Genomic DNA, 26,471 nt, shown 5'->3' with positions numbered 1-26,471 from the left:
CTAACCTTAAATAACAATTTGCGATGCGGCTTCCGAAAAATGCTTGGCTTTCGCCGCCGCAATTTAAAATCTGCCCCACAACCCATATAGCTATTAGCTTATAGCACACATATAAGACCTAAACTTGAATATGCTAGTGTATGATGGATCCATATTTCAAAAAAAAAAGATGAATATTACTTGGAGCTGGTAAAAAGACAAAAAGTTCGCTTCATTTTCAACAGAGGCATACTTCACCATCCGATCTCATGGCCGCAAACAATATTCCATCCTTGAAAAAAAGCAGGATCACTCGGCAGGCTAAAATTTATTTTCTCACTTTATTATAAACAGTTTCTTTTCAGCTGCGGCGACTACCTGCGCCCACGTTTAACCCAACGTACTAGCTACATTCATGACCACAGCCTCACGCAACACGTCACCCGCACGAAACTATTCAAAAAACTCTCCCTTTGCCCGTAGTATCGCTCAGTGTAATAGCTTGCTAGCTCACGTATTAAACTGAAAGCTTTACTAGCCTAGTCAAGCCAAGTTCATCGGCGCCGCAATTAGACCTTAAAGTGGAGCAGCGGTGGTGATGTAGCAGCCAGGTGATTTTTATTCTCTCATTCCCTCCTTTAATACCTCCCTTAAAGCATAGTTCCCTTGTCCACATAATAGCACGCGTCTTTTATTTCAATCTTTTCTCTCCTATCCTTTAACTCTCCTACTTCCAGCACGCGGCAGCGATTGTGGCTCAGCTTGAGCCAATGGGCAGTCCCGTGCACTTTCCTTTCCATTCTTTCTGAAAACAGCAAGCAAGCAAGCCGGTGTCCATCGATATGTGAGAGATAATCCGCCATTTACTTTCCTCATAAACCAATTTTCAATTTCCTCTTTCTTCCTTTCTTCTTACACTCCCTCCTCTATCCCTTCTCTTACCGCATGGTTTGGGTGTCCACCGAGTTATGTCAGACAGTTGCTTCGTCACTTCCTTTCCTCAAAAACCAAACCAAACAAAACAAGTGGGCCACCGGCGTATTCACTGGCGTTAGCGTGGACAACGTTGTAGAGTCCGTTGATATTGACGAAAAAACGCGCACAACTGGCTCCCTGGGTGAATGGACACCTCAATCTCGCTTTCTTCTCCATGGCTTTGGTGTTCATATTACTTGTAGGGGCTGGCCCCCTCTACGCCAGCTTGCGCATAACCTCCTGCAAGTGTATCTGCCCATAAATATTTTCCGCATCCAACGCCACTACCTGAAAAATCCTGTTTTCGCGCAATATTCCGTGCTAAGCAATGCTAAAACGCCAGCAGTGTTTTGCCGCGCGTGATTTTGTCGATTTTGAAGAGGGCATGTTTTCTCTCATCTGAGTTAGTGTTTGTTGTTTGTTTATTGATTCTGTCAGCCCAAGAAGGGCTTTTACAGGAGTGGAGAAAAAATACATACAACAAAGAAAAGGAAATTCTCGCTCCAAGTCAACAACAAAAGGACAACGACAATGCAAAGCAGGGGTAGTAAATTGTCATTTTTTCCCTGGCATGTAACTTTATTACCTGATTATCCATTTTCATGTCTCCGTTATTCACAAACTCGGCTGTTCCAAGAAAATGTTTTCTTACTACTTGGCTGTCTGCGCCCTGCTGTGTTTATTTCTTACTAATCTCTGCTTTTATGCTATGGCAATGCAGTTTTTCCCTTGTTGCCTCTATGTTCTTCATCCGCATATCAGATTGTTTGTGAAGAGCGTTATTGGATGAATTTTTATGCGCTGGCAATTGTTATCTCTGGCTGTTTTGTAATATTGCCCACTCTGCTTGGCGCTTGGACTCCAACATTTTATAAATAAATACTACTACTCTAATACTACTGCTATTACTGCTACTACTATTACTACTACTACTACTAATACTACTACTGCTGCTGCTGCTACTGCTACTGCTAATACAGCTGCTACACCTACTACTACCACTACTGCTACTACTACTACTACTACTACCACCACCACAACGACCACGACCACTACTGTCACTACTACTACCACTAAAAATACCACTACCGTTGCTACTACAACTGATGTTGAATCGACTCATGTATAGGTTGCGGCCTATTGGACACCACAGCAGGCTTTATCTATTGATGACATCATGGCGACAAGCAAGTATGGCGTTATGCATGCTTCCATTATATTTACACTTCTACAATCAAGCTGTCACTATGATAGCACTCACGCTCGCCTGTCGGCGCCGGCGCCGGCACCGGCTCCGGTTTTAGCACCACTGACTGGTCACCTGCAAGAGGGAAGAAAAAATAATGCAAAAATCTATAGCTATTCTTCTCCATGTTACAACTGTACAGTTAGGAAGAATTCGCAGATGTCGCCAAAATAGCAGGAAGGAGAAATTATACCCAAAAAATGATATCCGGGGTCCGCAACATTCCACCTTAGCACGCTCCGTAATTGACCTTCCTTATCTTCGTCGTTTACCGCGAAAACGCTGTCGTCTAGGCGTGCTTTGCTTTCGAGTCTTTTGGAAATGCGTCCACAGCTGTCCGACATTATGCACGGGACAGGGCCGTACGGTCAGTCAGTACGAAGGCACCAGACACAGTCATATAGTAGGCAATACAAGGAGAGGTCCTGTACTTACTGTACCACCTGTGTTTCAATCCCTCAGTTGCTCTGTACTATTTTCAACTCCAAATTAGTATCCGGAACCAAAGTCGCATTCTGTGATAGATCTAGAGTAATAAAGGAATAACAGCACTTGCGTTTTTCAAGAGACAATGGATCACAAGAATTTTTTTAATGCGTAAGCACTAATCTTTTGAGTACCAACCCCAAGCGAAATAGTCCGTTGTCGCGTTCTCCCTGCGCCCATCGCGAACGCTCCGTCCCGCAGCACTGCCCTCTCTTCGTCGTCTTCTACGTGGAACTTATCCCATGGTTCTGACCCGAGCTAAATCGTCTCTTGCGCGTGCGAAGTTGGCCTAGCGCGAGCGCTCCGTCTCCCGACAATGCGCGCTCATCGTCGCTTCTAATTAGCACAAATCAGGCGTTTCGCAAACATCCTCTGTAGTTTTTTGCTACCAGTAATACCTTTAGCCCTGTTCTCATAAACAAGATGATCTTAACGAACCTCGCCCAACCACATGTCGCGGCGTGATGTGTGCCTTAAGCGCACTGTAAAGAACACAACGCACTAGGATAAGAAATATTGCTGCACTGATATTAATAGTGACCCTAACAGTCATGTTAATTGAATACAATGATACTGACAGGTGATTTTTCAACGCGTTGTAAAAAGATGTGGCAGGGGAAGCAGCAATTTGTGCGGGCAGACTGTTCCAATCATGTATTGTTCGTGGGGAGAAAACTATATTTGAATGTGTTAATTCGGGAATTGTACTCGTGGACATTTAGTGGGTTGTTGGTGTGAGCGGAAACGTAACTTGGCTCATGTATGTATCTCTGTTTTGGAATAGCAGTTTTTCCATTAAGCACATTATAGCCTCATGTCAGCCCTGAAAGAGACACCGTTCTTACAAAAATTTCGTTAAGAGTCTCTGTACTGTCGATGTACCGTTTTCAGTGAAAGCTGTACACTTTCCATAGACAAATCCTATAGACCAGTCTATAGACAGTAGAAATCCTATAGACAGTCGATAGACAATCTGTAAGTTTATGGCCGTACAATGTTAGTAGACTCTTCTCTATAGACAGCCGACAAACTATGGATAGACGTAAGCAAGTATCTATACACTTTTAGTAAGGTCTGGCATATAGAGCGCCCTGTCACAAAATATATCGGCAGCGTCAGCAGGGAAGGGCTTATTTTGTGAAGATCGCGTCATTGACCAGAAATGACATGATAATCACAAAACAGTGTCGCTATGGTGGTAGTAAGGGAGCCTGTAGATCTCAGCGCGCACGCATCAAAACACCAAATTATTGTGTCATATAAGAGATAATGCTAGTAATCGACATCAAGGACTCATGAAACATAGATAGTCCATGTGAAAAATAATGAACGTGATCTATTTAGTGTTTCATCGGTCACTAAAATTAAGCCCTTGTATAATATCATGACCCCGTTGCAAATCATGTCTCATTATTGTCATAGCTGTTTAGGGAGTTCCTCCAGAGGCTCCAATTCTCCACTTTCCATTTCCTACCCATTTGGTTTGCTCGAACAGGTAGCTCTTGTTTGCTCACATAGCTGCTTGTTTCAAGCTTCCGTGGGAAGCGACCAGGCCATTTGCTCACTGGCGGCTGCCGACGAGCCTAAACATGTTCTGACCACTCGCCGCGTTTTATTAATTCGCCCAGCTTTCGTATACAATTACACTCCTCACCTTGACAAGTATATCACGTTTGTTTGCGGTTATGTGCCAGGACGCCCAGGGAACGGTCGTCCTCTGCATACACACAAAAGCTGAGCTACGTAAGAATAGAGAGAAGAGGAGGAGTTATTTGTAGATATAAAGTTTACCACCTTTAGAACGTGCCCTCCTCGATCCTCACGTGTATACTTGTTTATGAGGAGGAAGGGGAGGGGGCAGCGAGATAAAATATAACCAGGCTTACCCATGGGCTGCAGTCTGAGGAACTGGGCTGCCAGACCGAGAAAGACCGTGGTAGATATGTTGTCCTTAAATGCAGAAGTTGCGCGTACCCACTGTAAAGACAGGTTCCAGTCGAACAATCGATCAATCTATCACCCAGATTGTGGGTTATTGTCGTACCGCCTTCTGGCGTCTTCTTACATTCGTAATTACCTTATGTAAGTTGTTTGTGCAGCCGCGAGCTCCGGAAGATGGTGGCGGTTGTTTTGTGGCGGAATAAAACTTCTTCTTCCTCTAAAAACATTGCGCATACGCACATGGACGAATTGGCCGAGGTGTAGTGGCAAAGGGGTGCGGTGTCACCCTTCTTCTTTGTCATATGCTGCATCTCATTTACAAAACGTTCCAGGCTGATCACATGGCTTCACTGCCACCTACACACAGACCACACACGGAAAAACGAGCTGAATCTTCAGTTTTGTCAGTCTTGATACTCCGAATAAAAATAAAGTGTCGTTTTGATTGATTTCTATAATGCCGCGATGTTGATAATGACGATGAAGCCTTTGGGCAGAGCTGTTATCCAATGGTGGGATCCTGAAAATTTTCTTCCTCCAGATTTTCATATTTGGTGCAACGCCAGTTTGGCGCTTCGCAGGACTTTCTCTTGGATTTGTTCGAGTTCTCCTTGCTTGAAGCGCGCTGGCAAGAACATAACGCGAACACGATAAGGGTCATCATCATCATCAGCCTGACTACACCCACTGCAAGACAAAAACATCTCCCACGTCTCTCCTATTATCCCTGTCTTCTGCCAGCTGCGGCCAGCTTATCCCCGCAAATATCTTAATCCCATTCGCCCACCTAACCTTCTGCCGCCTCCTGCTACGGTTGAATTCTCTTGGAATTCTCTCCTTAAGTACCAGCGGTTATCTTGCCTTCGCGTTACATGCCCTTCTCAAGCCCATGTATTCCTCTTGATTCCCATTAGGATGTCGTTACGATGTTCCCTCACCCACTCTGATCACTTCCGGTCTTTTAAAGTTACACTTACCATCTTTCTTTAAATAGATCGTTGCATTGTCTTCAACCTCTGCTGAATCCTTTCCTTAGCCTACGCGTTCCTGCCACATAGCTCAACACGGGTAAGATACAGCTATTACACACCTCTTTCTTGAAGGATACTGGTAAACTTCCATTCACAATCGGAGAGAACCTGCCATATGTTTCATCCTCTTGTTATTCTTCTAAATATTTCGCTTCCCTGATCCTGATCAGCGGTCTCTACCTGCCTAAGTAGACGTTTTCCCCTACCACTTCCACCACCTCACTTCCAATTGTGAACTGCTGTTCCCTTGCGAGACTGTTGAACAATAAATTTGTTTTCCGTATGTTCGTTTTTAGCTTCAACGTGCTGCTTGCTCTGCCTATCTAACTCATTGATCATGCTTTGCAGTTCATTTCCTGAGTGACTCAGCAAGGCAATCTCATCAGCGAATTGCAGATTACTTAGATATAAGAGTAGCCGTCTCGTAAATAGTTACTCTTTGGCCAGTTACTGTTTATGTTTGAAAGAAGGTGCTGACGCTGCAGTTGCGTTTTGTCCCGCCTTTTCGAGCTCTACTTTAGCATTTCATTAGGCCATTGGTTGGATCAAGGCGTTCAGTTAACCTCTTTCGTTTGCACCAACTTCCGAGGGTATTATGTGTGTGCACGTTGAGAATATCTTAAGGGGATTGTGTTAGAGTACTATCTAGAAACGGTGATAGATTTTATGACGCACTTCCAGACACATTACGTCGAACGCCCTCACTTGTATGCCTTTCCATACTTTTTACCCCTTCCATTAGATTGGGGTTCAGATGCCCACCGAGATTTGAGGAAGTTACTGCGCCATCTGCTATCGTCAAAAACAACTTTTCACATAATAAGTGGTATGGTTTTAACGTGGGTAAACCGAGTAGACGTGCGAAATCATGTGATTATCCTGATAGGCTCATTCGTGGCTCAGTGGATGTTGGTGAAGATGACGACGTGCAATGCACAGCACGATAGTTCCTTGCAGTTTAAGCAAATTCCTGAAGATCTCTCAAAATTCATGATTAATTTTTCTCACATACTCCTTTACCTCAATTCATGAGCCGCTTAATCCAAAAGTGGATGAGTTTTCTTTTGTCCGGATGCGCACCAAACCCTGGCCTATCCACCAACGTGGGTATGTGCCGTCGTTACTGAGGCAACAGGAACTCTAAATTCCTCTCGCTAAATTAGGGGTGGTGGTGGTGGTTGCAACTTTATTGCCACACAATGGAATGTAAGGATGGGGCCGGGGAGAGTGCAGGATGGCCTTCAGTCGGGGGCTACCTTTTGAGCTCGAATGATGAGGGCCAGCTGAGTTGTTTTTTCTAGAACTGGCTAACAGCTTCTCCCATTCCTCCGCCGAAGGATCTGGCAAGTGTGTAGTCGGAGGGGGTTTGCTAGTGCATTCCCATAATATATCGTCTTCAGTGCCATGTGTCCCGTCATAGCAGTCCTGGCATGCAGGATATATGCTGGCATGCTGGCATGCAGTGTACCGTGAAACATTTTTTTTGACAAAACTTGATTATGCGCTGCACGTTCTCTACTGTACGAGGAAGTGCAGGTAATGCACAGAATATTGCCGCGAGTCTGTGTACTGCTTCATTCTTCAATGCTGCCGCACGCTGCTTTATCGTTTTGCTTGCAAGACGCGACAAGGTTTATCTACACTGATCTCTTCCAGGCGGAGCTGATTATACGTTGTTCCAAAGTGTTGTGTTAACTTTGCACGCCGCATCTCTAAAGTTAGCTAATAGTTTTAAAGACAGCATGGCTGAGAGCGGCGGGAATTCTTTTCGACGACTGCCAAGCAGGCTTGTTGCTACGTCACCGCCAACTCATTTAGGCGCAAGTCAGCCTACTAAATAATTTCGTTCGTAAACCATTTTAGATATCTTCCTGCATGCCAGACTGCCGTCACCATTATGCACATCTAGTAAAGGTACGGGGTTGCCGTCCATGTATCGGACACCCCCTGCAAGTCGTGACGCCAGCCCTCTGCGCTTCGCACCGAAGCAGGAGCCGCCAGTTGACCGAGCAGGCCGACGTCTCCAGGGAGAGCAGCCTGAGTTCGACACCCTGCCGGACCGCACCCGACTAAAAAAGACGATGCTACGAGCATCACAACTTCACCTAAGATGCCGGCCCCAATCATACTGCAGCAGCCGCGGGTGCCGCCAACTTTCAATACATCCCTAGGCGAAGACCCCAAAAAATAACTGGACCAATTTGAGCACATGATATTATCCAACAATTGGGATGATGCAGCGAAAATGGGAGGCGTGTTTTTTTCTTCCTAGAGGCTCAGCACGTAAATGGTTTGAAAACCACGAGTCGTTCCTAGCGACATGAGAGTTATTCTAGAAGCAACTTTTGAATGTATTCACCAGTATCGTGAGGAAAGAAAGAACCGAACAACTCGAGTCCGGGATCCAGCTTCCGAACGAACCCGTCCGCGGATACGTCGAACAGATGAAGCGCCTGTTTTGACGCGTCGACCACGAGATCACAGATAAGAGAGTTCAATTATTTACGCACGGCGTAAAAGAACAACACTTTCCTAGCCTCGTCCGCCAGCCGCCAAAAACTGTCGAGGAATTCATGCAAGGAGCCTGCACGATCGAGAAGACCCTCGATGTCCGGACTCGGCAGTACAACCGCACAGCTTATGCCTCTTCCATTGGTGCAGACACGACGACCCCCACCTAGTCCCAACTCGCGGGGAGTTACCCGCGAAATCGTCAGCGAAGAGCTACGACGACTGCTGCCAACATCCCCACATGCTCAAGCAGCGAGCCTCATGAATATGGTGCGAGAAGTGCAACTGGCCCTTTGCACTTCGACACTTCGGAACTTTGGCACTTCGACACTTTGCACTTCGACACTGGCACTTGGAAGGACACATAGCCCCAGGCCATGACTTACACTGCCGCGGTTCGCAGCCAAAGGCGTCCTCCCACTCAGCGCCATGAGCCGTATGCATTGCCCCAAAAATATCAATCACCCACTCCCCCAAATCACTCCGCTTTTCTTTATTAATTGCAAGATGTCCTGCTAACAAAGCAAGTCAACTTGAAGACGTTATTTTTCTTCATGATACCCATATACTGGCAGTTACTGGAACATGGCTGTCATCCCAAATCACTGACTCTGAAATTGTGCCCCCTTCCTATAAGATAGTGCGGTGAGATCGCAATGGGCGAGGGGGTGGAGTGGCTGTGATAGTGAAAAAAGAAATTGAATGCGTCTTAGTCGATCAGATTATAGATCACGACAGCATGTGGTGTAAAATCAGCTATCGCGACTTTTTCACTCTACTCGGCGTCGTTTCTAGATCCTCCCGAAGCCCAGTATCCTTCATAGCAGAACTGACTGATCATCTTGAAGGCTTAATAAGACCTAATCAAAGATTTGTGCTAGCCGGTGATTTAAACTTGCCCGGTATAAATTGTAACTCTTTAAAAATAACAGAATCGCATGATGCCGAGAGTGCACGTCTTCTCCTTGATGCAGCTTTTCCTCATGACCTAACACAGCTGGTTACTTCTCCTACACGTGTGACAGAAACAACTGCAACGACCCTTGATCTCATATTTCTTTAAAATTTTGCAGAAGATTGTAATCTGTCCATCACGGAAGGCATCGCTGATCACAAGTCAGTCCATATAAATTTAAACGCACATGGGAGCAAAGTACTGCCTTCTCTTAAAACGTTTCGTGATATTTCAGCTGGAGATGACGAATCGGTTCTTGATACCTTGCCCTTTAAATTTCCCAAGTTCGAACACGGAGGTGACGTCTCGCTCCTTTGGAAAGGTTCAAGAATACGGTCAAGGAATGCATTAACAGATATATTCCTGTCCGGCGTAAGAAAACGAGGCATCACAACCCTTGGATCAGCCGTGATATCATCCACCTGAAGCGGTGCTGAGCACGGAAACGGAAATCAAAGGGTTGTAAGGCTAACCTGCATGCTCTCAAAAATCTGGTTTCCAAACTGCGAAATACACTCAAGAACTTCTATGAGAATACCCTTGCTTGTTTTATAAAATATTCTCCTGGCAAATATTGGCGCTTTCTTTCCGGTAGTAAGCAGAGTGTTGATCAGCTACGTATTAATGGTAATGTTAATTCAGATTTTAATGACATTGCTAATGAATTAAATATTACGTTTCAAAGAGCATTCGCTCAGATTTCTACCTCATCATATCGCACCAGTGTTAATGCATTTCCTTCCTGTTTTAAGATGCCGAATTTAGTTCTAAGCCGCGAGGGAATATATCCACGTTTATTAAATATAAATCAAAAAAGTCAAATGGCGCCGATGTCATTCCTAATGCCTTTCTCCATCGTTAGTCTGAGATTATTTTTTACTACCTATACGTGATTTTTATTGCCTCACTTGATCAAAGTTGCCTGCCTAGTGACTGGTTAGTCGCAATAGTAGTGCCAGTCTTTAAGTCCGGTGAAAAGTTAATGCTGGAAACTACCGGCCTATTTCACTTATATGTACGTGTTGCAAATTGAGCACATAATAGCTCATCATATATCCAACTACCTTGAATCGGTCAACTTCTTTTGTTGAATTTGAGCATGGGTTCCGTAAAAACGTGTCCACTTCAACGCAGCTATTATCCGTAATTCATGACTTTTATCTGGCCATTGATAACCGCTAACAAATAGAAGCAATTTTCCTGGATTTATCCAAGGCATTTGATTGTGTGCCGCAGGACTTGCTTATTGAGAGGCTATAAGAAATCGGGATGCCAGACATTCTTATCAGATGTTTGCAAGCGTACCTACAGAAAAGCAGAAAGTTTGTTGAATGTGGTGGAGTGAGGTCCGAGTGCGTGTTCTGTCCGGTGTACCGCAGGGATCTGTGCTGGGACCGCTTTTGTTCCTCATATATGTGAATGATATTGCTCAAAATGTTGATGAAGATATCACTGTAAAATTGTTTTCCGATGATTGTGTCATTTATTCAGTCCTCAAGAATTCTTCCTGTCAGCAACTACTAAATACCAATTTATGTAAACTCGCGGACAGGTGTGAACAAAGAGCGCTGAAAATCAATTTTTCTAAAACTGCGTCAATGACAATTACAACTAAAAACATCCCCTACAATACGCTTATTAAATTGGAGATCAAAGCATAAATGCAGTCACATCCATTAAATATGTACGCCTGACAATTACTACCAATCTTAAATGCGTTATGCATCTCCATGATATATGCTCGAAATCATTCAGGAAATTATGCTACCTATGCAAGAAATTAAAAGGATCCCCATCGAGCGTTAAAACTTGTAGCATATCGCACTATGATTCGACCGGTCCTAGAGTACGCCTCTATTGTGTAGGATCCGAATCATGTAAAAAACGTCGAGCAGGTGGAGCGCATCCAACGTCATGCAGCCAGGTTCATCTCATCCCATTACCGGTAACTATCTTCCGTTACTAATATGTTGAGGCAGCATAACTTGGAGCCACTCCAGATGAGCAGCCAGATCGCCAGGTTAAAATTTTTGCACTTATTATATCCTAACAAAACAGGATTGCCACGTGATTCGTATTTACTTTGTCCACCACAAAGATCATCAAGGCTGAACCACACAAAAGTGATAAGGCTATACAATGCCAGGACTAAGCAGTTCCAAAAATCTTCTCGCATGCACAATCGAACAATGGAATCGCCTGCCTGCTTCGGTTGTTGAATGTACTAACATTAACACCTTTGAGCGTTCTTTGCAAGCTTACCTTTTGTAACCCTCTCCTGTCTGGGCAGCACTGCTGCCTGCAGTATTTTGAAATAAATAAAGTTGCAAGATCACCCAACAAAAGCTGACCTCAGGAGAACCCCCACCAGCGCCGCGCACTGTGCCTCTATTGTGGCGAAAACGGCATCATTCTTCCGCAATGCTCCCACACAAAAAAATGGCCTTGCGTGGTATCCCTGTAAATGCAGCATGAGCCCGTCCTGGCCAAAGACCGTGGGATATCGACAAGTACCTGCGTCAATAGGAGTACGTGTCATCTAGTCGTCTCTCCCGCTCACCATCACCGTCCGTGCCCCGTTTTGCGTCGCCGGGCCGGATCTACGCAGCGGCTCTGCGCGGAAGATCCCCTCAGCCACCGCAGGGGAAATAAAAGAAAGTGACCATTGCAGACAAACTTGCTCACCAGCGAAACGACGAAGATCCTACACCGACCAGCACGCATCAAGACAGCGCATCTGCGACGCCGACGCTGCTCACAAACACGAGCTCGACCATGACGCGACCGAACTTGAAATGGACACCGCCACCCAGAAGCCCCGACCACACGTCCTATCCAAAATCCACATACCCGCCGAAGACATGACCCGACGCTGTGGACGATCTGCAGCGCAAATGTCAGGACATGTGACTTAAAGGCGGCTATTGACGAGCTGAAAGTTACCGCTGTATTCGACACAGAATCCGATTGATCAGTGATGAATGGAATATTTGTTGCGCAGTTGAGGAATGTCACGACTATTTGGGACGACCCACAAATTCGCAGGAGGACCCTTCATTACGTCGTCAGGAATATGCACAGCGCGAATGACTGCCACGGGACATACCTGTCTTGCGATCTTCAAAGTTTTACAGCCCTGTTCCCTCGGCGTAATATTGGCATAAATTTTCGAAATAAGCATCAGGATTCAAGCTCATCACTTTCGATGGACGAAGCCATCCATTCGATGAAAACCATAAAGCAGCATCTTACCCTAAGTGTTGTCGATGAACATGTGAGCATCCCACCCCGATCAAGCGTCATAGTCATCGTAGGTGCCACGGATGCCAAGAACACGGAGGCTCTCATCGAAGGGAACAAGGAGTTGCTTCTAGATCGAGGAATCGGCATCGCACGGGGCATTGCACCTTTCTGCAATGGTCAAGCTCAAGTGCTGCATAAGAACTTCAGTGAAGAATACCGGCACGTTAACAAAAGAAAGACGATTGGTTACCTCAACGAAATATCCGGAGTTCGCGACGTCTATTCCCTCTTGGATGGAGATCCAGAAGATACACCTAAGGAAGATCACTAGCACGTATTTGACATAAACACCGCCATGCTCTTGAACAAAGAAGACCAGATCCGCAATCTGCTTCGAAGATACAGCGAGTGCTTTTAGTCACCGCCGAAGGCCCGACAACCACTGATTTCAAACCATCGCATTGTAACTGACCAGCTCGCCTGAACTCTCCACCAGAGACCATAACCTGCTTCGCCGCCAGAAAAACAAGCCATCCGGGACCAAGTGGACGAAATGCGTCGCGATGACGTCATTTAGCCATCGAAGGGTCCCTGGGCGACATGGGTATTTCTAGTGAAGAAACGCGATGCCCTTCGATTATGAATCTATTACCGCCGCTTAAATAACATGAAGAAGGACGTCTACCCACTACCCCACACCGAAGACACAATTAGCCGGCTAAACTTTACCGCCCACCATTTCTCATCGAAGGACGTCAAGAGCGGCTGCTGGCAATTTGAGGCAAATGAAAGAGATCGCGAAAAGACCACATTCCGCACTCAGTGATGCCATTTGATCTCCGTTCAGCACCAGTGACGTATCAGCGAGTAATCGATACGGTGCTTGCAGGCCGCAAGTGGCAAATTTGCCTAGTATACTTAGATGACATCTCTTCGCCTAGAACCAGCACCTTGAAGACCATTTAAAAAGGCTTAGAAAAGTACTAGAGGACATCAGGTCGTCTGGCCTAAGCTTTCAATTAAAGCAAAAAACTGCCATTTTAGTGAGTATGCCCCGACCCACAGTAAACAGCTGCTATCGTTCTGTATCCAACGCCGGCTGATAAGAAAGCTGCGCGCAGATTCCGCGGACTGTGCGGTTAATACCAACGGTTTGTCAATATCTTTACGCGCATCATCGAGCATCTGGCTCAACCAAGGCAGGCAGGTCACTTAAGTAAGAAGCGCCGCTAGCAGAAGCCCTCAAGGTAGTTTACAGTCGCCACCAATCATTGTGCACTTTGATGGAAACATCGAGACTGAAATTTATACCGACGCAGGCTGCGTGGGCCTAGGCACCGTCCTCATTCAGAAATCTGACAGAGTGGAGAAAGTAATCGCATACGCTAGCCGTTCCCCGTAGAAGGCCTGGGGTTAACTATTTGTCAACCGAGAATGAGTGCCTTGCCACCATCTCGGCTACGTCTAAAGTCCGCCCCTACCTCTACGGACAACAGTTTAAGGTGCTCAGCGGTCACCACGCACTGTGCTGGCTTGCCAATTCGAAGGACCCTTGCGGCCGCCTCGCTGGATGGAGCATGCGCCTCCAGGAGTACGGCGTCACCGTCGCTTCCAGACGCAAGAACTCTGACGACGACTGCCTGTCACGAGCCCCTCTAGATGCACCGTCGCCGGACGACAATGAAGATGCCTTCCTGGGACCGCAGAAACGCTCAGACCCCAACGTAAAGCACCGCCTGAACTCACTCGTTCGTTTTCGGTTGCTTGGTAACATATTAATTCCAGATCGCTCCTGTTTCGCAGGCGGCCGGTGAGCTGGCGCAACGTACTTCGAAGGCAAGTTTCCTTAATCCCCCGCCTCGTTCAATCGAGGACTGTCTTCGTTTTGTGTACAAAAGTATCTCCTCGTGAAGAACTTCGCATCCAACAAAACAGCCTTCATCCGTGTTGTACCTTCAAGACTCCGCGAAGAAGTTCTACAGGCTTCACATGATGTGCCGGCCGCTGGACATCTCAGGTTTTCTCGAACCCTGCGCCGCATTCAAGACAAGTATTACTGGCCCCAGCTCTGCCGATGTCGCCCCTTATCTGAAAACCTGCCGAGATTTACAGTGGCGAAGCACACTCGCCAACCGACCATCAATATTCCTGAACACCATTGAACCTCTCAAGGCCCTTTCAGCATATCGGAATGGACTTGCTTGGCCTTTTCCCAAAGTCAATATATGGAAATAAGTGGACCGTCATAGCGACCAACTACCTGTCCCGCCACGCTGAGGCAAAAACCCTACCCAACGAAACAGCGTATGATGTCGCCAAGTTTTCGTTGAGTGCATTCAGCTGCGACACGGCGCTCCGGATGGGCTCATCACGGACAGAGGAACAGTATTCACGACACAACTGACGCAACACGTCCTGCGTTACAGAAAAGCAAGTCACCAGACGACAAGTGCATATAATCTGCAGACCAGCGGATTGACGAAACGCCTGAACAGAACCATCGCCGATATGCTCGCCATGTACGTCGATACCAAACTCAAGACCTGGGACGTCATCCTGCATTAGGACGTCTTCCCCTACCACGCCGCAGCACAGAAGGCCACCCATGTGACGCATTTTAGGCAGGGAGGGTTACGACCAGGCTATAAGCCATGCTGCCCACCGTTACCGAAGAAGATAACGCCGATGTCGCCGGGCCTACCTTCACCCCACAGAAGTAGCCCTAGACGTGCCCGACTACGGATCACAGACCAGCAGCTGACTGACGCCACACGCTACAACTTAAGACACAACGCAGAATACAAGCCCGGAGAGAGAGTCCGAGTTTGGACGCCGATTCACCGCCGTGAATTCGGTGAAAAGCTTTTGTGCCTCTATTTCGGCCCGTACATGTTTCTTCTGCTAAGTGAACTCGTCTATTGAGTCGATCCTGACGAAATGACTGTCCCCCAGCGACGCCGAGTGCTACCTAAAGTTTTCTATGTCGTCTGTTTAAAGCCATACTATGCGCGCTAAAGGACTCAGTGTTCCTACTCTATTTTGCACAATCCGGCTTACATATTTCTAGCCTGCCTGCTTGTTTTAAAGCATCGGATCGATGCTTATTTGAGGGGGGATAAATGTCGCCAGTCTGTGTAGTGCTTTTTCATTCTTCAAAGCTGCCGGCACACCGCTTTTCGCTTTGTGAAGCAATACATGACCAGATTTATCTCGACTCATTCCTTATATGCGGAGCAGATTCTACGTTATTCCAAAATCTTCTAGCAACTTAGTTGCCTCTAGTTGCCTGCCGCCTTTAAAATGACCACGGCCGAGAGCGGCATTTACACGACTTCAATGGTCCTCCTATAGCGCCGCCTTGATGGCTCGAAGGCCAGGGAATCGTTCTTTTTCGCAGGTGTCCTTGTAGTCATCCATCTCCACGCTGTACACAGCCAGTCCGTTCAAGTTCTTTGGCATAACGTTGAGCCTGGCCTCTTCGCTCCCTTCCTACACGCCGGACTGGAGCCACTACTGCGTGAAAGTATTTCTTTACACACAAGGGCTATAAAGAGATTGCTGTTCATTAAAAAGTTGACGATGAAGAGATCGCTATTTGCTCTTCACTCTTTCTCAAGCACACAAGAACAAACTAAGCGTCGCCGGCACACTGGCCCGATGTTTTCCCTTAACCTGAAAGGTATCAGATTTATCGTTGCCTTACCAAGAAAAATATTACGCCTCTCCCCTTGTCTTTTACCATATTGTTCGTTGCCCGAAATTTCTCCAATGTATGAATTTTTGTGAATGAATTCTTTCCGCCTCAATTTCAATCGGTCCTTTTCGGTTTCTTTGCAACATGTTAATTCCAGATTGCTTCTGTTTCGCAGGCAGCCGGTAAGCTAGCGCAAGAGCAGCTGCAATAGACAGAGGTCGCAGATGTAAGTCGGCAACCGAGTTTAGTGAATAGGAGTTCCTTCTCCGCGCCCACAAGTCTTCTTTGAATTCCTAGAGGATCACTTACCGTTTATTTTTTGACGTCAGCTAGTCGTGTCATATTCACGTTATCCCAGTTCTATAAATAATCACCACGCGTTTTAGGCCCTTCATTTCAATCTCCTGACTAGTAATGTTCTGCTCAAGCTCGTGAAACTTAACTGTCATCCGCCATTTATCCTACGTATTTGTCTTGCAATGTCGAGAAGAAATTCAGGCAAAACTGACACATGGAAAGTGTCATAAAAACTAGGACTTCTTTTCCAGGACCCCCTTTTCCCAGGTCCTCCTTTAGCTGCGGTGAAGCCGCGAGCGCCCGCTTGATAGCTCGAAGCCGAGGGAATCTTCCTTTTCCGCAGGCGTCCTCGGAGTCGTCCATCTCCCCGTTATACACAGCTAGTCCGGTGAAGTTCTTCGGCATAACGTTGAGCCTCGCCTTAGTCTGCGGACAGGTGCCGACAGAGGACCAGATTAAAAGCCAATACAACTACGGCAGCGTCATTTCTTTGAAATATGAGGTGCTTCTGTAAAGGTGACTATTTTTCATATAGGGTTTTTGATCTAAAGGGAAGCTTTTTGCAGCATATTAATTCTATTGTTGGCGGACCTCGAAAACAGGCAAAGCATGTTAACTAGTCAATCAATCAATCAAGAAGTTTTATTGAATGACATGAACTAAATTTATACACAGATATTTGTACCGATAGCCAATGATAGTCAGCGCTCCAGTACAAAATAATATATAGGTTAGCAGTCACGAACTCATTGAAGAAAAACTAATTTTGTAGCCTTGCTTCGATACCCAGAAAATGTCTCTTGCACGTCAGTTTAAAAATTCCTAGCTTGCTTTATTTCAATTGGCAACGAGTGTCAATTGTTAGCTCCTGTAAATTCTTTTCGTCTTTCTTTTTATACATTATAACAGATTGGAAGATTTAAATTGCCATTACTGGCTTGTCTAGTGTTGCCCACGGGAATACTGAATGTACTAAGGGCTATTTGGTATTTATAATATTATAAACCATAAGAACTATTTCGTAGTCGCGTATGGTAGAGAACGACATTATTTGCATTGCGTAAAAAAATGTTAGAACTTTACGAAGTAGGTAATCCTATGGTTTTCAAGGCACGTTTTTGTAGTGTCAGCAATGGTGATAGATACGTTTTGTATACGATACCCCGGGATCCGCTGCAAGAACAGAGATGACTTTGACATAATGAATAATGCAGTGGTCCCTTGAAGTCAGTAATGATTTGATTTTTGATGGCAGAAAATTGGCTTGGCCACAGAGAGTCACAGCTAGTGTATTTGACCCTCACAGAGTAAGAACGGCCGCCTTATTCTAAAATTTCGAGCCCTTTCCATGCAAACTGAGACCTGTCGACTACGGTGGACTGTGCTGTGCGATGTCAGTGTACGTCAAAGATCCCCAGCTTGTCGAAATTATTCCAGAGCCCTCCACTACGGCCCCTCTTTCTTCCTTTCTTCTTTCACTCCCTCTTTTATTCCTTCCTTTACGGCGCGGTTCAGGTGTCCGCCGACATACGAGACAGATACTGCGCCATTTCCTAAGCAGTTACAGGACTCAAATGCGAAGTACGGAGGTGCATTTGCCACGCATTGTACAGCGCAGCGGCACACTTTGCACTTTTCGCACTGCGTCAGATAGGCACTGAGAACACGCATTGTTTTCTCGTATACTTTACTCCTAACGAAAAACCCGCATGCTAATCTGTCGGACACGCATCAGGATCGAATTGGTGGTTTTCATATTTCACTACGGGTTATTGCAGTACGTTGACAGTTTAGACAGCAGGTAGCACCCGACCATTTTTCTTTATTATTCTGCTAGGCCGATCTCGACCCCATTTCTCCCCACAGGGAGCCGATAAGCTGACGACTCGATGTAAAACGCAATGTGCAAGCGCACTACAAAACAGAAATGGTTAGGTTTACTGTAGTTAAACCTGGTAGGACAAAGCACTTGAGGCAACCGCATGGAAGATTTTATAATCAGCCGATATAGCTATCTATAGCGGTGAGGAGATGGGGGGTGCCGATCCCACGCGCTGACGGAGCAGCTGCGTAAGGTCCGCGTCAAATGTCAAAGGTTGAGGCTTCACACATATCTCGGGCTTTGCTAGTGAAGTGGCGCTCTCGCTCTAAAAACGAAGACTCTGGCGAGAAGAAGCCGCGCGTTGTCCTATCTGTTTCTTCTCGTGTGTGTCGTTTTCATGCGCCGTTACACAATGCACTAAACATCGAATCTCACAGCGCCACCACCTACCTACTAAATGCCGGTTGTAGTTTTCTAACTCCGTAAGTACAAATAAAATGCACCCTAAATGCACTCGCTAGACACTGCAGATGCACACAAGTAAATTAAAATTCTCCCACATCGATGTCACCTTTCTATTCTATTTTCCGCGTTTGCGTATTCATATGTTAAGCTACTCTGTATTTATGTTCTGGCTGTAAACAGCAGCGTGGAATAGAAATCTAACTTTCAGCGTCTATTCACGCACTCCTGTAAAAAATCCTCTGTGGTTGGCAGTGCGTCGAAAATAAATGAATAAAGTAAAGGTGGCGGTAAAGCAGGCCTTAGGGCGACAATCAGTTCTATGACCAAGGACAGCACATTTCTATTTGCAAGAACCTTTCTTGGGGAAACTTCCAATTCAAACTAACGAAACATTTGGTAAGGGCGCCTAAATGATTTCAGTGTGGCAAATTATATAAATTTACTTGAAAAACTTTTCAAAAACAAAGCGCGCCTGTAGAACACCGACCGATGAAAATATCTGCTTTATCCTAGAAGACCTCTTAGTTTCATGTAATTCAAGTCCGTAAGCATGACTGAAATGTTTTTTCGTCCTGTCGACCCTTTGGCTCTGTATTGGGCAGTGTGTTAGTTGCAGAGCTACGAGTCCAATGATGTGCTTAAAAGTGTTTTAGCGGGAGTTGTTGAAAGTAGGAGATTCGCTTTATGTCTTTCCGCTGCAGGTCTAAAGTTTGCGTTCATTCATGCCTTTCTGAAAGCTCGCCTGGAGTAGCAGAGTGGTGCGACTTCGACAATTCTGACTAAATAAGAGCACTAGGTCTATAGGTAAGAAAGAAAAAGCCTTCTACGAACCTAAAGCTCATTCCATAGCTCCCACCCCTACACCTATGCTATTACATCACACAAATATTCCTCTGCCCCGTCTGTAGACGGTGCACTCCATTGTGTATAGATTGAAAATCGTCCTTCTAAGGGCTGATAAAAGACGTCCACGTTCAGCCGGACTGCTGGGAATGAGAACGATTATTACTGACATTGGCATATCGTAGCCCTTAAGAGCCTCAGGTTTCGACAATAGACCACTCTGCAGGTTGTGACAAGAATCATCTGGATCATACTGAATGAATCTTGCAGATCTAGAGGCAAGCTCTTTTCCCAGCTTATAATGTTCAAGACGACGCCTTGTATGCTTTAGGTTTATAGGGGATTAAGGTCCCCAAAGCGACTCCGGCTATGCGGGACGCCGTAATGAAGGGCTCCAGAAATTTCCGCCATCTGAGGTTTTTTAACATGCGCTGACATTCATAATTCGACCGCCGCAGCCGGGATCGAACCCACGTCTTTCGAGCGCCACAAAAACTGAGCCACGACGGTGGCTGATGCCTTACATTATTTGCTTGAGAGGTTAAGGATGCCTCGTCTGGTGGCGCCTGCGCTGAAGAAATTGAGGCAGCGTGCTATCAGTAGAAGCAGTCTCTAGGACGCTATAAAATCATTTATGCACATAGGCGCCATGTCTGTCAGCTATCGGCTTCGTTCGAGGATTGTGTGTCCTAGCAAATTTTGTCCTCGACTCTTCGATGGCCTATAATCTGTCGATTTGTCTGACCCGCTCATTAGTGTCATGTCTTAATGTTGCCTCAATCCTAAAAAGGCGCGGGGACCCAGTGAAGACCACGGTACATTACCGCTGCATAAAACGTGCTCACGTGCACAGGGCTTGTGAAACGCATCTATCAAATCTAGCTACTGTGTGCTCGATATGATTAAACCGAGATGTTCGTGGCTCTTCTGAAATCCCGAAGCAGGTCACACGCGGCATACCTTGGCTTTAAACGTGCTGGGCGAGTCAAAAAGGGCGAGGAACTTCTGCTGATCGGCGACGTACATTGTCCCGTGGTCAGAGCTGTCCTTTTCTGCCTTCATCTTGCATACCTTAAAATGAAGTAACAAGAACAATACAGACATCTCGGGTGACAATTCTTCGAAAGTAATTAGACTTTCCTTCGATGTTGAATTTGATGCTTTTTACCTTTACTCTGAGTCAGGGTTTCACACACGTCTCCTCCCAAGCAGCACAGGCAACTGGCCCAATATTGGAAATGTACTGGCAAAGGCCGGTACTACAAATAAATAGAAGGAAACAACCATTTGCAATAGAGGGCCGATTACCAATTAGGCTTGGGGATAATTTTTATGGAAGGTTAAAGTGGACGAATATGGTATGGTGGGTGGGTGGTGTTTATGAAGGGTAGAGATGAGGTCGGGACGAAGTTAGATTGTGGCGGAGACAGCTGGGTGGCAGCCCCCTCGCTAAGAACGTGGGGGAATAAGTTAGAGGTGGGTAATAATTGCTTCAGGCCAGCAGGTGGCTTTCTCAGTGCGTCCTTGAATTCGGTTTCGCAGATGATTTTTCTTTCGCAGCTGCGTGGCCTTTAGTGGATGGAAGTCTTGTGAATGGTGAACGGGTGAGGACTTGGTGGTGGATGACGTTTATGGAGGGTGGAGGCTTCATTCTCCGAAGTTAAACAAACTCCATTTTCGCATTGTAATGTTAGTACTGCTTACAAAGTAATGGCCACCACTAATCAATAAATCTGTGGATGGCCGCTGACTGGAATCTTCATTCACCTCCTTCTCAAACACACTTTTGGCAACAGCCATGTTTCGGCAACGTTAGGTCCATTGTGGCGCCAAAGCCCTGCCCATCGACCTTAGTCGCTCCTACTTTAAGCGGGCACTGAGGTCCATATACGAACGAATAACGTTTTTCTAATCCACCTAGATAACTCTCTCGCCGTAAAATGGAGGTCGTGGATTCGGATCCCATTAGAGGCATGGTTGTTTTTTCTGCTATATATATATACATATATATATATATATATATATATATATATATATATATATATATATATATATATATATATATATATATATATATGTATCTACCTTGTCTGCTAATAGCTTAACAATGGTCTCGGCCCTGTCAGTCTTCATGTCATAGGTGGCATAAGAGGGCTCCCGCACTGTTTCCGCCTCGCCGTTGGATGACGTTCCATGTAACACTCGCGGTATTACAGGACGTGCTACGTCCGCCGCTATGGACGAGGGTGGCGCTGGTGAACACTCTCAAGTTTCGCTAACACGCAAAACATAAATACCCACGAAAGCAGCAGATTGGACAGCCGTCGCCATAGCCCAGTTGGTAGAGCACCGGACGCGATATTCAGAGGTCGTGGGTTCGGATCCCACCGGCGACTTGCTTGTTTTTCCGCTGTTTATATGTCATTTTCTTTAAGCGATAGACTAATCGAAGTATTATCCCACTGATAAGCACAACACATTAAAAAAATTACACGTTCCCCTAAGCACCTTGGTTTCGGTGACTGTTGGCTCCCTTCAGAGGTTTGTGAAAACGAGCCCCTCATTTCCTTTACCTTGTCTGCTTAAGTATTATATATATATATATATATATATATATATATATATATATATATATATATATATATATATATAACTATATATATATATATATATATATATATATATATATATATATATATATATATATATATATATATATATGTGTGTATATATATATATATATATATATATATATATATATATATATATATATATATATATACACACATATATATATATATATATATATATATATATATATATATATATATATATATATATATATATATATATATATATATACATACATATATACATATATATTGTCACCGAGAAACGGTTAGCGTAACCAGGGCTGATTTACTTGCGTCACATATACGCGCAAGACGTTGTTGGGATGCGCAAAGCAGCAGGCAGCACGAGAGATGAAGACGACAAAGCATCTAGCCCCGACATGGCTCAATGCTTGCCAACTGCCAGGAAATGCACTTTAGCGGCGGTACGGCTCCACTAGAGGAGTTAGTAGTGTGGCATTGCTCCCCCTCTCTGAAGGACACTGACTCGGTGTGGTAGCAATGTGAGGCAGGAGCACAAGGGTAGTCGCACGTCTCTAGCGTGTAATGTATACAGGCGCGAGGGGCTAGCGGGCGTGATACGGCTTCATCCGGGCGACGTGGACAACTTCGGAGGTCGGCCGCCTAGAAGGAGAACTTCGTAGGTTACTTGAATGAGCTGGCGGAGCACCTCGTAGGGGCCAAAGTATCTGCGTAGAAGCTTCTCAGAGCGTCCCTGCATGCGGATTGGGCTCCACACCCAGACTTGTTCGCCGGGAAGGTAACGCACATTTCGGTGGCGGAGGTTGTAGCGCCGAGCGTCGTGAACTTGCTGGTGCCGGATGCGCTGTCGAGCGAGTTGGCGGGCGGCCTCAACGTAAGGAACAAATTGGGCAGCACCCATAACAGAGGATGTAGCGCTAGCTGGCAGCCGCACTGCATCCAGCGTGGTTGTGGCATCGCGACCATGTACTAAACGAAATGGAGTGAAGGGTGTCGTTTCCTGGACCGCAGTATTATAGGCAAAGGTGACGTAAAAGAATATGGCGTCCCAGTTCCGGTGGTCCCCGTCGGCCTACATAGAAATCGAAGAGTTCTACACAAATCTCTACAGTAGCCGATGTAATCAGATCGTTAATGAAGGAGACCGTAACGCACAGTAATGCGTCATCCCGCCAATAACAAAAGTAAAGACAGCCTTAGGAGCAATGGAAAGGGGAAAAGAAGCTGGAGAGGATCAGGTAACAGCAGATCTATTGAAGGGTGGGAAGGAGATTGTGCTAGAAAAACTAGCCACCCTGTTTACGCAATGCCCAATGACCTCGTCTTTACCAGAAGCTTGGAAGAATGCAAACATTATCTTAATTCATAAGAAAGGAGACGCCGAAGACATGACAAATTACAGGCGGATTGGCTTATATTGTTCCCTACAAGGTATTTACTTAGGTAATCGCTAATAGAGTCAGGGCAACTTTAGACTTTAATCAACCAAATTGACAGACTGGCTTTCGTAAAGGATATTTAACAATAGATCCTGTTCACACTATCAAACAGGTGATAACGAAATAGCAGAATATAACGAACGTCTATTTATAGCCTTCATAGATTACGAGAAATCACTCGACTCAGTGAAAACCTCAGCAGTCATACAGGCATTGCGTAGTCAGGGTGCAGAAGAGCCTAATATCAAAATACTGGAAGATATATATAGCAACTGCACAGCTACTATAGTCCTCCATAAAGTCAGCAATAAGGAAGGGCGTGAGGCAAGGAGACACGATCTCGCCAATGCTATTCACCGCCTGTCGACAGGTGGTATTCCGAGGCCTAAATTGTGAACAGTTGGGAATAAGAGTAAATGGAGAATACCTAAATAATCTGCGATTCGCTGATGACATTGCCTTCCTTAGTCACTCAAGAGGTGAACTGCAAATCACGATCAATGAGTTAGACAGGCAGAGCAGAACCGTGGGTCTAAAAATTAACATGCAAAAAACCAAGGTAATGTTCAACAGTCTAACAAGAGAACAGCAGTTCACAATTGGCAGCTAAGGCCTAGAAGTGGTAAAGGAATATGTCTACTTAGGGCAGGTATTGACCGCCGATCCGGATCATGAGAGGGAAATAACTAGAAGGATAAGAATGGGGCGAAGCGCATATGGCAGGTTCTCTGACATCATGAATGGCAGTTTACTAATTTCCCTCAAGAGAAAAGTGCCCAACGGCTGTATCTTACAGGTACTCACCTACGGGGCAGAAACGTGGAGGCTAACGAAAAGAGTTCTGCTTACGTTAAGGACAACGCAGCGAGCCATGGAAAGAAAAATGATAGGTGTAACGTTAAGAGACCCGAAGCGGGCCGAGTGGGTGAGGCAGCAAACTAGGGTTATTGACATCCTAGTCGAAATCAAGAGGAATAAATGGGCTTGGGAAAGGCATGTAATGCGAAGGCAGGATAACCGCTGGTCCTTAAGGGGAGCACACTGATTCCAAGAGAAAGTAAGTTTAGCAGGCAAAAGGTGGATGCAGCTGGAAAAGGACAGGGTTAATTGGAGAGACATGGGAGAGGCCTTTGCCCTGCAGTGGCCTAATAAGCATGATGATGATAACTACGAATTCAATATAAAACAAAGGCTGACTCACCGCCGCGTAGTCCATGTTAAGGCTGGTCTCGGAAGTCTCGCGGACCGACACTTTGCTCCATGACGCCTTCATGCGGTACATCCTTGCGTACATGGCGAATGACAGCATCGCGTATCGTCCGTGTCTCGCAACGTCCAGGAGCTGTTTCTTCACCTCGTCTATGATACTGGCCTGGAGAGTGAGAATTTGGGCGAGAAAATTGGGGCGCACAGAGCTAAGTGAAGCTGACGACATTCATTGTAAGACTATAAGTTATCAGCATGTCCAACGTTGTCGAACCAAAATTTTGAAAATTGAAAAATTGTAAGAAACTGTCTGGCACATATTAAGGCAGTGGTTAAGTCCGCCATAAAAACCAATAGGGAATGCTTTTGACAACAGCAAAAACGTTATTACAAGAAATACAGCACTGGCGTCGGTTGATCTGCGGATATATTCATTGTTATAGTGACATCTTACTTTATATCGAAAAATTGCGTTCATCTGCGGTTTCTTGCTTAAACATGTCTTTGTCCACGATTGTTTTGTATGGACTAGCAACACCCCACAGGCGTCAAGTGCGGCAAAGACATTTATTTGGAATTAAAGCTTCCACGCTCAATGAGTTTATTACCTTACTGCCTGCCGCGATGGCCTACGTCTTTCACACAGGCATTGATGTAATTTTCCCCTTGGTACCGGGAACATTAAAAAAGCCGTCTGATGCTCACAGTACATTGTCAATTTCAGGAAACTATTTCGTTGCTGAATAATTATTTCAGAATAAGTGTTGCGCATAACACCTAGTTCAGCTGTCAGAAGTCTATCATAAAAATTGTCACCGACAAGCCGTTCCAGGCAGCAAGGAGTTCGAGAGAAGACCCTACTAGCTACTCGCATGCCCAAGGCTTGCCAGGTGCTGGGTAATATAGTTAGGGCGCGTGTGTGCACCACTAGCGAGGTTTGTATCGTAGCGGTATATTGTCTATTAGTGCATCCCGGCTTAAAAGAAGCAACGTGATATTGCTCTTCAAAAATAAATTGAGACGGGAGGAAAAGATTGGCACCGGCCCTGAAGACTTGTCTACCAAATAAGCACCTAACCTGCGGTCGGCCGTAATAAAATAAATAAGAGAGAAGAGAAAGACGCAAAGCAAAATAGAAAAGGAGAGAAAGAGGAAAGGACGGGGAGATCACTCGGACGCCAAAACGCACCCGTCGACGGATAATAGACTTTTTATCTTTTTCACTCCTACCGAGAGGCACCTGATTGCAAGTAGGAACTTGGAGCCCACCGTTAGTACTAGCGATATCAGTTTTTAGCGTTTCGAAAACGCCATTACCGTCGGCTCTATCTTGCGACAAAATTTCTCTTTTTCGTCTAGTTACATGCACTGGAGAAGCTGCGTTGCCCACATGCTTTCCGAGAGCACATTTTGGCACAATATAGCCAAATTTGCTTTAGCCACAGCGGCGAGGGTAATCTCGTTTTCGAAATTCTAAAAACTGATGTGGCTATTCTTAACGGTCCGCTGCATACCCCTATTTGCAATCAGATGCCTCTCGATAAAAGTTAGAAGGTAACAATTAGAATTTAGTTAAACACTTAAGCAGTTTACATGATTCGTCTGTTTTCTGGCGTCCGCCAACGCTGGCAATGTCGCGCCGAAAAAAGGTTCTCTCTCCATCCAAAACCCCCGATCAGCTTCTCTGAAACACCTGGTACATCAGAAAGGTAGCGATCACGTC

The 26,471-nt window shown here is 45.5% G+C and overlaps 1 protein-coding gene across 1 annotated transcript in view; it reads right to left on the bottom strand.

Annotated features, from left to right (window-relative positions):
- LOC144134196 (uncharacterized) overlaps nt 1–26,471 on the bottom strand; it is a 59,022-nt gene that overhangs the window by 32,044 nt on the left and 507 nt on the right. Inside the window, exons 2-7 of the mRNA XM_077667155.1 lie at nt 24,744–24,914; nt 20,449–20,559; nt 16,599–16,784; nt 4,764–4,844; nt 4,573–4,663; nt 2,216–2,275 (exon numbers count right to left, since the gene is read on the bottom strand). Of these exons, the coding sequence (XP_077523281.1) occupies nt 2,216–2,275; nt 4,573–4,663; nt 4,764–4,844; nt 16,599–16,784; nt 20,449–20,559; nt 24,744–24,914 (700 nt within the window). The remainder of the gene's footprint in view (nt 1–2,215; nt 2,276–4,572; nt 4,664–4,763; nt 4,845–16,598; nt 16,785–20,448; nt 20,560–24,743; nt 24,915–26,471) is intronic.

The sequence above is a fragment of the Amblyomma americanum genome, chromosome 5, assembly GCF_052857255.1.
Source record: "Amblyomma americanum isolate KBUSLIRL-KWMA chromosome 5, ASM5285725v1, whole genome shotgun sequence".
Classification (NCBI taxonomy): Eukaryota; Metazoa; Arthropoda; class Arachnida; order Ixodida; family Ixodidae; genus Amblyomma; species Amblyomma americanum.
This window is presented reverse-complemented; position numbering and strand designations above follow the sequence as displayed.